Source organism: Arachis hypogaea, chromosome 9 (genome assembly GCF_003086295.3).
Source record: "Arachis hypogaea cultivar Tifrunner chromosome 9, arahy.Tifrunner.gnm2.J5K5, whole genome shotgun sequence".
Lineage (NCBI taxonomy): Eukaryota > Viridiplantae > Streptophyta > Magnoliopsida > Fabales > Fabaceae > Arachis > Arachis hypogaea.
Genome location: NC_092044.1, coordinates 111,245,548 through 111,258,904, shown reverse-complemented (window position 1 = coordinate 111,258,904; position 13,357 = coordinate 111,245,548). Strand labels below are relative to the sequence as shown.

The window sequence follows — 13,357 nt, the reverse complement described above, 5'->3', positions numbered from 1 at the left end:
TACAAAAATTTAGTTCCAATGCACAAACATTTTGTCAAATACAAAAATAATGTTAGGTATATTTTGTTATTTTTATTATGTTTTAAATTATTTTAAAATATTTTTTTGTTAATATATCTATAAGATACTTTTATCAGTAATTTAAAAATATAAATCCATTTTAGAGGTTCATTCTAGTTTATATTAAGAGCAATTCTCTTAAATAAAAATAATATTATCAATTTAAACTTTATAATATAGTACATGCTATGATGAAGAAAAAAATAACAAAAATTATGCGATTAAATAACTATTGCATAAAATATATCATTTTATTTTTGTTAATTATTAAAATAAAATTAAATATTTCCTTCTGTATCTACACAAAACCTCTTCATGAATGGCTCTTATAACATTCTTTTTTTTAATTTTCGTTAGATGATTTGACTGATTTGACAAAATTTTTATCTAATGATTTTGAGATATCAACTTCGTGAAGTTGATTTTATCTAAGCCACTTTTTAAAATGTCTAATTTCCAGGTTTTTGTTGAGTCGTTAATTTTTATAGTGGCGCGCATTCCACTGACTTTGGATTCCGAGGCGCCAAAAGAAGAGAAAGCGGTTGCATTACGAATCTCTTGACTACATTCCAGGTTAGCACTCTCGTCTTCTTCGATTGCATCAGGTTTTATTCTTTGCATGCGGTGCTGTTTCTCATTGTGTTTTTCTAAAAGCTTTCGCATACAAAATCATGCTCTGAAACCCTCTTGCGGAGTGTAGGATTGTGTTAGGGTTTAACATTAACTCACTGGATTAGGAAAACGGCAAATAGGTTAATAACATTTGTTTAGTTTGCTAGGGAAAGCTCTATTAAGCATGGTTCTTGAGAAGAAGCGCAAAAAGCAGTGCAAGGGAAGGGGAAAGGGAGAGGGAAATGTTGAGAGCAGCTTCAGTATATGTGATCTACCAGATGCGATTCTCCAGCTTATCATATCCTCCCTTCCCACAAAAGAAGCAATTCAAACGAGTATACTCTCCAAAAGATGGGAGCATCTATGGAGGGATATCTCCAATATTGAGTTGAAAGAGGGAAAACCCGAGGAAAGGCAGCAATTCATGCACTTTGTGACCAGATTGCTTGTAGCTTGTAATTGCTCCAGTCTTGTGAAGTTCTCTCTGACATGTAATGTTGATAAGGATGCTTCTCGGGTTAATGAGTGGCTATGTGGTTTCATCAACCCTAGGATTCAAGAACTATGTCTTTGTCTTTATGGGATTGAGGAACCATTGGTCTTCCCTGACCAACTGTTTACCTGTGCTACATTGACAAACTTTGAATTGGATATGCAGCATGTCTTCAACCTTCCTTCTTCTGTTCATTTTCGGTGCCTTCGGATTTTGACTTTGTCTAACATTATATTCCCTGATAGTTCTTCAGCACAACAGCTTTTCTCTGGCTGCCCAGCCTTGGAGGATTTGTACCTAATCAATTGCAATTTGAAGAATGTCCAAGCTGTTTGTATTTATTCTCCTTTGCTTCGACAAATTCATATACGGGAGGACAAAGATGGTATGATGGATGAAGACCATGATGAGATAGGTGGTTGCAAAGTACTGATTGTTGGAACTAATCTGAAGTCATTTACTTATCACGGCGATTGTATGAATGAATATTTCTTATATTGTTCAACCTTGGTGATTGATGCCTCCATTGAGGTGCTACCTCCTGAATATTATTGGGTCAGAGAGGTCACCTGGCAAATCTCTTCAGGCAATTTCACGTTCAGACTTCTCAAAATGCTCCCAAATGTGGAGAAGCTTTCTATGTCTGAGACTTCTATTATGGTTTGATCTTCATACAAAATCTCTACTAGTCTTGATTCTGTTCAATTACTTTGTTTGCCTTTCTGAATATTTTGAATTTGACTGAATATGCCAGACACTCAGTAGAACATCTTTACTCGGGCAACTACCTTTATTTGGTAAATTGGCTGAACTAGATTTCGACTCATTCTCGTCCATAGAGTTGTCCTATAAAGCATTACTGATGCTATTGCGAAACTCGCCCTGTCTTCAAGTTCTTAGATTTCAGGTAGTAACTCCATTTGGACCAGAAAGTTAATTGCTAGATTTGAATCGCGAAAGTTTTCATTTTTGTATGTGTTTTTAACAATGCAGGGAGGGGTGTCTCAGCCTAAAGATGATGCAAATTGTATATTCGATCCCTTGCCTGTGTGTTTTAGCAGAACCCTGAAGATGATTGAGATCGGTGGCATCTCTGAGGAAGAAGAGTTATTTGCAATAAAAATATTGTTGCAAGCAGCATCAGTGTTGGATAAACTTCGTATTCAGTGTTATTGGCATTCGTTTGACAGGGATGACAGGCGTGTAGGATTAAAGAGGTCAAAGGAGTTCTGCAAGCAGATCTTAAAGTATCCTAAGAGCTCAATGAATTGTGAGATAGAATTCGAGTATTATTGAGCTATTAAGCTTACGATATGTTTTGATATTGCCATAGAATTTAAAGACTATTACAAATTATGTATGTACTTTCTCGCAATCTTAAATTTTGCTCATTGCCATCGCAAACCCATTAAATTTTATAATCTATTATATTTTATTGGCACATTGCATTCCGTTAATTGTTCAATGGTTAGGATTGACAGAGTTAAGGGTGGAAAATTTGCTCAGTCTATGTTAGATAGTTTCATTGCTGATTCTGGAATATTTTTGAAGGAATAGATTCTTTCGAGTTGATTTTTCATGTAATCATATATATAAAAAGTCACGTGAGAGAATCCATTTCTATATCTTGGGAGCAGCTTGATAATGGTCTATGTTGGTCAAACAGATAAAAGTTAAAAGTGGCATTTGCATTATTTTTGTCTTCTTATGATGATGCATTTATGCATTGATCAAGGTAAACATAAAACTATGGAAGAAGCCTTCTCTGCCTGCGAGGACGAAGTTCAAAATTTCAACAATGAAGGTGATGCTAGTGAGAATGTGGATAGGATAACCAATTTATCTGACAACTTCCTTCAATGCATCTTGAGTTAGCTTCAAACTAAAGATGCAGTCAGAACTATTTTGTTATCTAGAAGGTGGCGGACCCAATGGATGTTGGTCACCAAACTTGACATCTCAGGATTTGGATCAAACATGAGCCAGAAGAGATCATCACTCTTCATGTTCAACACTTGATTCTTAGACTTCATGAGATTAATGAAGAGCCATTTGAGTTGCCTTGTGATACATTCAGGAAGGCTTTTATAGTGGCTGAGGTCTTGCTCAAGCTTCCATCTTGCATCCACTTTTCGAATTTGAAGAATTTGACTCCTAAGTACATTGCTTTCCCGGTCGTTGTTCCAGTCAAAAGCTATTTTCTGGCTTGTCAGTTTTGGTGACTTGGAGGAGCTAACTTTGGATAGATATAGTTGGTGGAATGTGAAAGCTATTGCTATTACGATTGTTGTGTCCATGCTTCAGAAAGTGGATATTAAGGAGAATGAGGCTGATGCTCATAGCTGCCGGTTCTTTATTTTAAAAATTTAAGTTCTCTAAAACTTTTTCTATTTAGTGACTTCAATTGTTAAAAGTTGTCATTTGTTACTGCAAATTCTCAGATATACCATAACTCAGTAAATCACAAAATTGTACATTCTTGTGTAATTCATGTTAGGAGTATAAGAATCAGTTAAAAAAGTTTCCTTTGGTAGAAGTTAGTTACAAGTTTGTTAGAAGGTTAATCATTCAATTAGAGTTTAGTGTTAAACTCTGCAGCACCAAAATATAAATATATATACTTATCTTGTTACTCAAATGGAATAAGACACAATGGAATCTGATAAGTGAGATTTCGAGTAAGTGTTTACATAATTTTCTTCTGTCCGGACTTACCCATTCAATTACTTTTGCACCGGATCCATGTTACGGCAGATGTTCTATGGATACAAGCTTTTTAATACACCAAACTCGTATTTTTTTGATTCTGGTCCGCGAGAATTATTTATTTCGATTTCTAATCTACGAGAAAAAAAATCATTATATAAATAATCAATGCCATATATGATTGGTCATCTAATCGTAGTTATCTGGATGCTTTTTATGCAAGTTTTTTCATTACAAAAGTTCATTTTCATTCTTTACTCTCTGCATTCACCTTCTCCTCTCTTTCAATTTCTCTCTATCTTCTTCAATATTCAAACAATTCACCTTATACACAACTATATGCAAATTAATTTTCGCATTCTTAGAGCTCTTAGTTTTCAAATATAGATTATGTTCACAAATTCAAAATACGCTCAATTTATTTTTAATTTGGAAAGAATTTAGTTCATAAAATTTTTAAGTTAACTATTTAATCCTTTTTTTTTGGTAATTAGATGGGCAACTATTTAATCCTTAAAATTATATTTTGGTTACTAGTTGTTTAATTGTTAGTTAACCTTCACGATTTTGGTCCATACCGCCATGTCACATTTTGTATAGATTTCTTTTTTGTGGGTAAATCTGACGGGGCGAAGCCCAACAGAAAAGTATTAATAAATAATAACAGTAATTTCTAATTTGGCCCTAATAATCATTTTTCAATTCGTGTTGGTAAATGGTAATTACCAGTTGATATATTGGTACATCGTGCAACACTGCTAGTGGAGAAAGGGGTCGCCGGTGCAGGTTATCACTCTCTTCCTCTTCGATTCCATTTGTCTTTACCTTCGCATTTTCGTCTTCCGATTAAGTTAGGGTTTTGGGGTTTAGGGCTTAGACAAGGGCAAATAGGTTCATTATTATTTTAGATGATGATTAGTAAGGGATACAAATCAATGTGAATCTCAATTTAGGGCAGGCTATTATTTTCTTACTCGTAATCTTTGTTTGTATAATATGAAAGCTATTTGAAGCATGGGTCGTAAAAAGAAGAGCAAGAAGCAGAGAAAGGGAGAGGGAAACAGCTATGAGAGTGGCATGGTCATGAACATATGTGATCTTCCTGACCCAATTCTCTATCATATCTTATCCTCTCTTCCTACAAAAGATGCAATTCGAACAAGTGTACTTTCCAAAATGTGGGAGCATCTATGGAAGAATATATCCAAGATTGAGTTGAGAGAGAATTATCACAGTTATCCCGAACAACCTGAACCTGTAAAAAGACAGAAATTCATGGACTTTGCGACCAAATTGCTCAGAGATTGTGATTGCTCGAATCTTAAAAAGTTTGATCTGATATGTAGTGTAGATGAGAATGCTTCTCAGGTTAATCAGTGGCTATGTGGTTTCATCAACCCTGAGATTGAAGAATTATCTCTTCACTTTGAAGATATTTGGGAACCTTTGGTCTTCCCTGACCACCTGTTTACCTGTGCAACACTGACACAATTTGATTTGCGTATGAAGCATATTTTCAAGCTTCCTTCTTCCATTCATTTTCAATCCCTTCGGATGTTGAGGTTGGTTAGTGTTATATTCCCTGATAGTTCTTCAACGCAAAATCTTTTCTCTGGTTGCCCAGCCTTGGAGGAGTTGGCCCTAATTTATTGCAATTTGAAGAATGTCAAGGCGTTTTTTATTTCTTCTCCCTTGCTTCAAACAATTGATATAGTAGATAAGGAAGATGAGGAGGATGATGGTCTGAATGTTTCAAAGAAAGTAGTGATCTTCGGAACAAATTTGACGTCATTTAATTATTCTGGTGACTTCCCGAATGAATATTCATTATGTGATTCAGCCTCAGTGATTAACGCATCTATTATGGTTCAAGTACCTCCTTCTCCCAATTGTTGGGATGACGAATGCATGATTTACAGTCGACTGTTGGATTTAGGCCGTTTCGTGTTCAAACTTCTCAGAGAACTCCCAAATCTGGAGTGGCTTACCATCTCTGACGACTTTGTTTTGGTTTGATCTCCTTACAAATTACAAAACATCTGTTAGTGTGATTTTATATAATTAATTTTATGGTCTTTCTGAATATCTTGTTTTGTGTTTGCCAGGCTCTCAGCAGAACAAGATTACTACTTAAATATCTGCCTTTTTTTCCTAATTTGGTTGAACTAAATTTCTCCTCAATCGACGAGTCCATAGATTTGTCCTACCCAGGATTATTGGCCATGTTCCATAACTCGCCCAATCTCGAGGTTATTAGATTTGTGGTAATAACTTCTTTCAGACTTGAAAATTTATTGCTGTTTACAAAACTATTGAAATTTTGATTTTAGTATGTGTTTAACAATGCAGAAAGGGGTGTTTCTACCTAAAGATGATGCAACATGCATATTGGATTGCATACCTATGTGCTTTAGTACTGACCTTAAGTTAATTGAGATCTCTGGCTTTGATGGGGAAGAAGAAGAGTTATTTGCAATAAAAGTTTTGTTGCAATCAGCATCAGTATTGAGTAAACTTATTATCCGCAGTTATTTCTTTCGGTATAACGGGGACGATATTGATAGAGGAGAGAGGTTAGATAAGTTGCACCAGCAGATCTTAAGGTATCCTAGGAGGTCAATGGATTGCGAGATAGATGTTGAGCATATTGTAATCGGGTGAAGATGGAAAGAATGGAGCCAAGATAGTGATTTGTTTGAATTGTTGAGATATCAAACTTTATGGCTTATGTTTTGATACAGCTATAGAATTTGCCGATTGCCTTTTTGTTGTAGTTTTAGAATTTACTCATTGCCTTTCTAATTTGTGTTTGTGAACATTGAAACGCAACCACGAATTTTGTTTCGCTCTAACTTATTCTATTGACAGATATAAGGTTGGAAGAATTACTTAATTTCATGTTAAAGTAGTTTTATTACTGATGTATGTACATTTTGTGGGAGGAACAAATCTTCTCAAGTTGATTTCCAAATAACTATATCATATTTAAATTCTTGTGTAAAATACTAATTTGAGATAATCTATGGTTATATTTTAGGGGATACTTGTTCAGCATGATGGTGCATTTCCTTTTTTTTTTTAAAAAAAACTTGAAGACTGTTAGTTGGGGTCAAATTCAGAGGGGGATGCGATGTAACGAAAGAAGATAGTGATCTTAAAGTCATCTAATTAGCATTTTCTGAATGTGAAGGAACCTTATTGAAAGTGTTACATTATTCACATAATTAGAAATTTTTGTTTTTTTTTGTTTTTTTTTGTTTTTTTTTTGTTTTTGTTTTTTTTTATAAAGTGGCATTCTATCTCGGCAAAATCAACGAGGTGTGTGTCAACTATAAGAGACGTACAATTGGAAATTTGTGTGTATAAATAGTAATTCACTCTGTTGCTTAAATATGAAAGATGAGCATGCTTCTACTGTAGTACTTCAATAATTAAGTGTCAATTTTTTTTAGATCGTATTTTCTAGATGAAAGTTATTCGATATATATAACTTTTTAGAGTAAATTTCAAGAACATAAATATATATTTTTATATATAAAGTGGTCTGGTGAATAATATAACCTCTAACAATAGGTATATATTACCCTGATGTTTTTCAATGGAATAACATATTACCATCCTTTTTACGGATGCAGCAAACTGGTAGTTTGTTGTGAAATAGACTCCTTTATTCTAAGACCAAAAAACAAGGGAGAAAAAAAAAAGACTCCTTAGGTGACTATGATCATCATCTCATATTATGTCCCACATGTAGAAAACATAAACCTATAAGGGGTAACTAAATCAATAGGGTAAATGGTCAAATTCATTTTTAAAAAATTATTTGTTCTTCAAATTAGTTCCTAAAATTTTTTTTAATCAAATTCGCCTTTTAGCGGTTTTAAATTAATCATATTAATCCTTATGTCATAAAGGTGAGAGGTCAGAGAAGTTGTACAAGCAGATCTTAAGGTATCCTAAGAGGTCAATGGATTGCAAGATAGATTTTGAGCATATTGTAATGAGGTGAAGATGGAAAGAATGGAGCTAAGATATTGATTTGTTTGAATTATTGAGCTATCAAACTTTATGGCTTATGTTTTGATACACCTGTTGAATTTGCCGATTGCCTTTCTATTATAGTTTTAGAATTTGCCTATCTAATTTGCGTGTGTGAACGGTGAAATGCAACCACTAATTTTATTGCACCATAAGGATCTATGTTTGTATTTTAGGGGGCTACTTGTTCAACATGATGGTGCATTTTCTTTTCCTCTCTTTTATTTTTCACTTAGAGACTGTTAAAGATAACAAGATGTGAAGAAACCACATCCAATTCAAAATCTTAAAATGTCAATTTAATGGGTTACTTATTTTATAAACTTTTCATTTTTTTATTTTTTTAATGTGAGACTAATTTCATAGGCTCCTCACACTTGCAACATTAACAAATATGACATGTAGCAATACACATACATGATACATGCATGCAGAGGAAAGAGACTCGACAACAACTCTGTCCTCACATACACGTACACATACATACATATATAGACATATGATCTGAAACAGAAACAAAGGTTGTCACTTCTCACTTGCCAGTGTTACTAATACGTAAAGTTAGTAACTAACTACTTAACGTTGTGATGTCTTGATCAGTGTCAGTACGCTGTCTATAGCGTACCTCTACTCTATCTTCTGCTTCAAGAAACAGTAAAGCACCCACTGCAATCAAGCTCACCTTAATTACTTACACATTGCCCACATGTATATTAATATAGAGAATCTATAAGGATAATGTGACACTCTCTTTTTGATATGATAGAGAGGAGTGTATGTTCTTCTTCTACCCTTCCTTAGCGGCGAACAATGGCATCAATAAAGTTCCCTTTATTGTTATCGCTTCTCCTTTCTTCCATTTTCTTAACGAGTAATCGAGTTAAATGTGATGATGGTGAGTAATGAGCTAGTTAGTACTTTGCTCCTCTTTCTTATATTATTTTCAACTAGTTTTTCTTGAACAAAATACTATGTGCATAAAATAAATTAGTTACGATATCAGCTATAAATATATGTGTTGTTTAAATTCATTTTAATGTATATTTTGTATTTCAATGTGTATTTTATACAAGTGGCTGATCTTTTGTGTACACGTAATATGGTTATTTCTTGAATCAGCTAATTCTGTTGAAACTTAAGTGGGTTTCATTCTGCTGCAGATGAAGAAGATACTCTTTATGATGGAATCAATAAGTATAGAGCATCACTGAACTTGAAAGCTCTAACAAAAAATGAAAATGCTGATTGCCTTGCTGATAAAATAGCTGATCAATTCAAGAAGCAGCCTTGCACAAACACCACAGGTGCCAACACAGTGCCAGGCACAGAGCCTCAGTTTTCAAACTATCCTGACCTTTTGTCCAAATGCCACTTGGCCATTTCCAACACAAGGGATGGAATAGTTATGCCTGCTTGTGTTCCTGGCCTTGTTCCAACCAAGGCTCTTACAAATTTCACAAAATCTCTTTACTCAGATAATCTCAATGATTCAAAGTTCACAGGAATTGGCATTGGTTCAGAAGATAACTGGATTGTTGTTGTCTTGACCACAAACACTCCTACAGGAGACTTTGCTCCCTATAGTTCTGCTGCTACTAATTTGATTTCTAAGATTGGATTGAATCACTTCTCATTTCTCTTATTAGTTGCTAGCATGTTCCTATGATGAAACCAATGTTGCAATGTTGTTGACAATGTTGCATTTTTGTTACAATTTTGTTACCTGTCAAAAGGCCATCTACCTCCATGAAGAATGTGTTTTTTGTGTCAAGGTAAATGGAAAATAATAAGACAAGACAGGTTTTCTAGTGAAAATTTGAGATCCTTGGCTTGCATAACTGTTGCTACGGTATTGTACTTGTTTTTATAAATTTGAGTGAGATGAATAGAAGAGAATGCATTGTTCCCAAAAGATTATTATCATATAGTTGTAATTACCATAAAAAAATATTATTTTTGAGCTTGGATGTTTAGCTTATGCCATTCAAATTACAAGTAAAATTGGAGGTGCATACCATAGTACTAACAGATAATAACAGCAACACTCAATATGAAGTTTCATTTTTCATATTTCTTCTTCAGAAACAATCTTAACCACAAGCAACACTAATATTTCTTGCATATTAATTATATTCTTGGATGAGAAATGGTTAAAAATATACTCATCATAAATTCAAGCTGCCTTCAATTTGGGGGAATTGACAGACAGAAATCTTCTTAACATGAGCATCAGAATCCATGTGGACTTTGTGATCTTCTCCTTTACCATCAGAAGCAATGCAGAGCTGAGAACAGTTTTTAGTATCTGTGCCTGCAATCCATTGAAAAAACCCAAAAGGCCTTCTCTTCTCCAAATTGTATACAGTGCTCCCGAGATTGTTCTCTGTGCCTTCCTCTCGGCTGGTGTCCTCTTATCATCATCCGAATCTGCAGCTTGAATCATGACCTTACACCTAGAAAAAGCCATATATATCCATTAAATTGAATTAGCTTTTTCTTTCCTCCTTTTGCACTATATAAAAAGCATGCAACAATTCTAGTCTAGTGTCAAATTATTCAAAAATCGAGCATTCACCTAATAGCTGGGTATGTCAAGCATGTAGCAGCACATTTTGAAACTGCTCCCAGCACGAAAGCGGAAAATGCAGAAAGTGCTTCCGGGGATGACTTTGTACCGGTTTTCTTGCTCATCTTGCCCTTAAGTATTCTCTGTTTCAGCTGATCAAATGCAGTATACTGTTTTGGAGGAGAAAAATCCTTGTTGAGTTTGAGGATTGTATTCTAGTAAAGATTAATCTGGAACAACAAATCCTCTCTAGATTTCGTTTGTATAAAAAGAGTGATACCTGAATAGATGGATTTGTTGTTAAAAGAATAGATATGGCAAGACCATCATATGCCTCACCCCATGTACCCTCAGAAAGAGTCTTCCAAAATCCCTTAGATTTTCCAAACTCGCTTGTTTGCATCCTCGAGGATGCTGTATCTAGAGGCTGTAAAGTACAAACAAATGTTACATATCATATGGCAGAGGCTGTGCTTATTGAGTGCATAATAGAGTAAACAATCATTTCATCAATCAAAATATCAGTTCTCCAATTATCAAAGTATTAGTCATTGCTGTAACTTATCAATCTTGTTTCCGCCAGAATCCAGAGTAGTAAACGAATTATAAACAAGCACATAACATGTGTAGCTCACAAAATTTGATATCTGAAAATAAATGACAATTATGACTTGCCTGTGTTATGACTATTGTAGAGACGCCAGCAGCAGTAGCAACAAGCAAGTTTGCTACTGTTCCAATGTTCTTATTTCCAGTTTTCTTCAAATATAGTTTCTTAAAGTAGCTGTATCCATAGAAATAAATAAACGAGGAAACGAAGGACTGCACATTTTTCGTACCAAGGCCTTGGTACAATGAAAGAACCTGGCGTGTAGAAATTGCTTCCCACAAAACATCAGAAATTCTCCTACATTGGACACAGCAAAATCATCAAATATGCATAACACAAACCTAAGTAGTTAAGATGATTAAACAAATGGAACCTATATTTTCGGTTCTGCTTAGCTTGAACTTCAGCTTGATACTTGGTCTTGCATGTATCAAGTGGATACAACACAGTGGTGCTAACGAGGGATCCAATGGCACCAGAAGTAGCTTCTGACAAGGATTCCAAATCAAGTTGCATCTTCTTCAAAAAGAACCACCCCAAACTAACTCAAGTAGATTAGTAGACCCAACAAGAACAAGACACAAACTTTAAACAAATTCGACAAAAGGGTATATAGATTTCAACGAAGTGAAGGATAAGCAGTTGTCTTTGAGGGATTCAAAGACACCCATGAGGTTGAAACCAAAGAGAAGTGTCTAAGGAAAGGGGCAAACGGTTATATAGAATTGAGATCCCATCATTCAAGCTTCGGATTTGACTTGAGTTGACTATCTATCTTTTGGGGAATTGAAAACGTATGGGTTTTCTTCCGTCAGTAATGACGCTAAGTCGGACAATATATTGGAAAGAAAAAAAAAAGGAAATTGGTCGTTTACACGACATTTTTTTGACTGAAATCTAACAAGATATTTTGGTTCCAAAATTTTTGGAACATGGAAGATTTTATTTATTTTAGTTTATTTTTTTCACAAAGGATTAGTAGTAATAAACAATAGGAAACTTTTTAAATGATCCAAACCGCTTTTCTGAAACTCCAATGATCCACGTACGGTGGGTCACACCTTTTAGTTTTGTCCTGTAGTCTAATGTGAAATATCGTAAATGTCTCTGAATGAAATCAAAATTGACGACAGGAGCAGTGATCTATTATCAGCTTAAAGAACAAATGAAGCCAAGTTGCCCCTCAGCTAACTGGTTTAAGAGTTGGAAGGCTTGGGCTGATAAGAGGAAAAGCGATTGAATTTGGGCTTGTATTAAATCATTGAATGGTTTTTTGTATTATGGGCCTTTGTGTCATTGACGAGTTTGTTGGAATTACGTCTGCTTTGCTTATCCAGTTAGCGACAGAAAATGAAGCCCGTAATGAACATGTTCCATGTGGGGATGGTGGCTCAAACAATAATAATTTTGGTAAAAAAAAGTGAACACGTTGTCGTTTTGGAAAATCCCCGATGCCCTAATGTGACAGTGTGCACCCATCCATGGAGACTTGGAGGTTGTCCTCATCCTTCATTGTTTGTGTTGTTTGTGTATGTATTTCTTGTGACAGTGTCCTTCAAGATCTGGAACTCTGCTAACGGCGGAGGTTGGGATCGAATTCAACGGTCATGGCGGCGTAGACCTTGTTTATCTCACATGCCTGATTGCACGAGTTGGACCATAGATCGTGGCGCAGGTTAATTACACGAGGTCGACGTTGCGGTATTTCGTTGGTCGACGCTGTGGTCCCATTGCCGTGCGTAGGTCCGTGGGCGTTTGAGACTCATTCTGCCAATTTTCATTTTGTTTTCGATTTCATTTCTCCATCCTGACTTTGTTGTTGAAAGTTTAATTTGTTGCTGAAATAGTGAATTTTTTCGAACTCAAATTTGATGTTGTTGTTGTTCTTGAAAATTTTGATAAATGTTTTTTTTTTCCTGTTGAAAATTACTGTGATGTGTTGTTGTTGGTTTAACCGCATTGCCAACCTAATCAGATGATTGAGCATAAATTTTGTTCCTAAAAAAGTTGAGCGAATTGAGTTTGTTGCTTAATGTCGTGACAAAGCCTTGAATTTGCTGCTGCAAACAATGCATTATTCAATTCGTTTATTACTGTAAAATCCTTCGATTTTTATTTTGTTACAATTTGGTTTGTATTTGTATTGGTAGGAATGTTAGCAGGTAACGCTCATTGTGTTTGCGTCTTGGTGTCGTATGTGTAATCCATGTGGAGTTTTTGATGTTTGTGTTTGTAGTTGGCAAGTGGAGGCTGTGAGGATGTTGGAAGCAGG

The 13,357-nt window shown here is 35.0% G+C and overlaps 4 protein-coding genes across 4 annotated transcripts; 3 read left to right on the top strand and 1 right to left on the bottom strand.

The window, feature by feature from the left end:
* The first annotated feature begins 856 nt into the window (after positions 1-856).
* On the top strand, positions 857-2,616 carry LOC112711837 (putative F-box/FBD/LRR-repeat protein At5g22670). The gene is made up of 3 exons (XM_029289215.2): positions 857-1,825; positions 1,920-2,072; positions 2,159-2,616. Exons 1-3 carry the CDS (start codon positions 857-859, stop codon positions 2,459-2,461), a joined length of 1,425 nt encoding a protein of 474 aa, XP_029145048.1. The 3' UTR covers positions 2,462-2,616.
* A 1,881-nt stretch (positions 2,617-4,497) lies between these two features.
* Positions 4,498-6,764, top strand: LOC112711835 (F-box/LRR-repeat protein At2g29930). Its single transcript, XM_025764559.3, has 4 exons — positions 4,498-4,657; positions 4,875-5,881; positions 5,977-6,135; positions 6,221-6,764. The coding sequence occupies exons 2-4, from the start codon at positions 4,886-4,888 to the stop codon at positions 6,530-6,532; spliced, it is 1,467 nt and encodes a 488-aa protein (XP_025620344.1). The 5' UTR covers positions 4,498-4,657; positions 4,875-4,885; the 3' UTR covers positions 6,533-6,764.
* A 1,723-nt stretch (positions 6,765-8,487) lies between these two features.
* On the top strand, positions 8,488-9,821 carry LOC112711834 (uncharacterized GPI-anchored protein At3g06035). Its single transcript, XM_025764558.3, has 2 exons — positions 8,488-8,804; positions 9,070-9,821. The coding sequence occupies exons 1-2, from the start codon at positions 8,720-8,722 to the stop codon at positions 9,573-9,575; spliced, it is 591 nt and encodes a 196-aa protein (XP_025620343.1). The 5' UTR covers positions 8,488-8,719; the 3' UTR covers positions 9,576-9,821.
* A 133-nt stretch (positions 9,822-9,954) lies between these two features.
* Positions 9,955-12,204, bottom strand: LOC112711833 (peroxisomal adenine nucleotide carrier 1). Its single transcript, XM_025764557.3, has 5 exons — positions 11,459-12,204; positions 11,151-11,382; positions 10,756-10,902; positions 10,485-10,645; positions 9,955-10,362 (listed from the first exon to the last, which is right to left on the bottom strand). The coding sequence occupies exons 1-5, from the start codon at positions 11,599-11,601 to the stop codon at positions 10,083-10,085; spliced, it is 963 nt and encodes a 320-aa protein (XP_025620342.1). The 5' UTR covers positions 11,602-12,204; the 3' UTR covers positions 9,955-10,082.
* Positions 12,205-13,357: the final 1,153 nt, after the last annotated feature.

What these genes read in the sequence shown, in the direction of transcription:
- LOC112711835 (XM_025764559.3), top strand. Translation starts at nt 4,886, where the DNA reads ATGGGTCGTAAAAAGAAGAGCAAGAAGCAGAGAAAGGGAGAGGGAAAC. An exon ending in TCTCTGACGACTTTGTTTTG is followed by an intron (nt 5,882 to 5,976) that starts GTTTGATCTCCT and finishes TGTGTTTGCCAG; the next exon opens with GCTCTCAGCAGAACAAGATT. An exon ending in TCGAGGTTATTAGATTTGTG is followed by an intron (nt 6,136 to 6,220) that starts GTAATAACTTCT and finishes TTAACAATGCAG; the next exon opens with AAAGGGGTGTTTCTACCTAA.
- LOC112711833 (XM_025764557.3), bottom strand. Translation starts at nt 11,601, where the DNA reads ATGCAACTTGATTTGGAATCCTTGTCAGAAGCTACTTCTGGTGCCATT. An exon ending in CTACAATAGTCATAACACAG is followed by an intron (nt 10,903 to 11,150) that starts GCAAGTCATAAT and finishes TGTACTTTACAG; the next exon opens with CCTCTAGATACAGCATCCTC. An exon ending in TTGACATACCCAGCTATTAG is followed by an intron (nt 10,363 to 10,484) that starts GTGAATGCTCGA and finishes GGCTTTTTCTAG; the next exon opens with GTGTAAGGTCATGATTCAAG.
- LOC112711834 (XM_025764558.3), top strand. Translation starts at nt 8,720, where the DNA reads ATGGCATCAATAAAGTTCCCTTTATTGTTATCGCTTCTCCTTTCTTCC. An exon ending in TCGAGTTAAATGTGATGATG is followed by an intron (nt 8,805 to 9,069) that starts GTGAGTAATGAG and finishes ATTCTGCTGCAG; the next exon opens with ATGAAGAAGATACTCTTTAT.
- LOC112711837 (XM_029289215.2), top strand. Translation starts at nt 857, where the DNA reads ATGGTTCTTGAGAAGAAGCGCAAAAAGCAGTGCAAGGGAAGGGGAAAG. An exon ending in TGTCTGAGACTTCTATTATG is followed by an intron (nt 1,826 to 1,919) that starts GTTTGATCTTCA and finishes TGAATATGCCAG; the next exon opens with ACACTCAGTAGAACATCTTT. An exon ending in TTCAAGTTCTTAGATTTCAG is followed by an intron (nt 2,073 to 2,158) that starts GTAGTAACTCCA and finishes TTAACAATGCAG; the next exon opens with GGAGGGGTGTCTCAGCCTAA.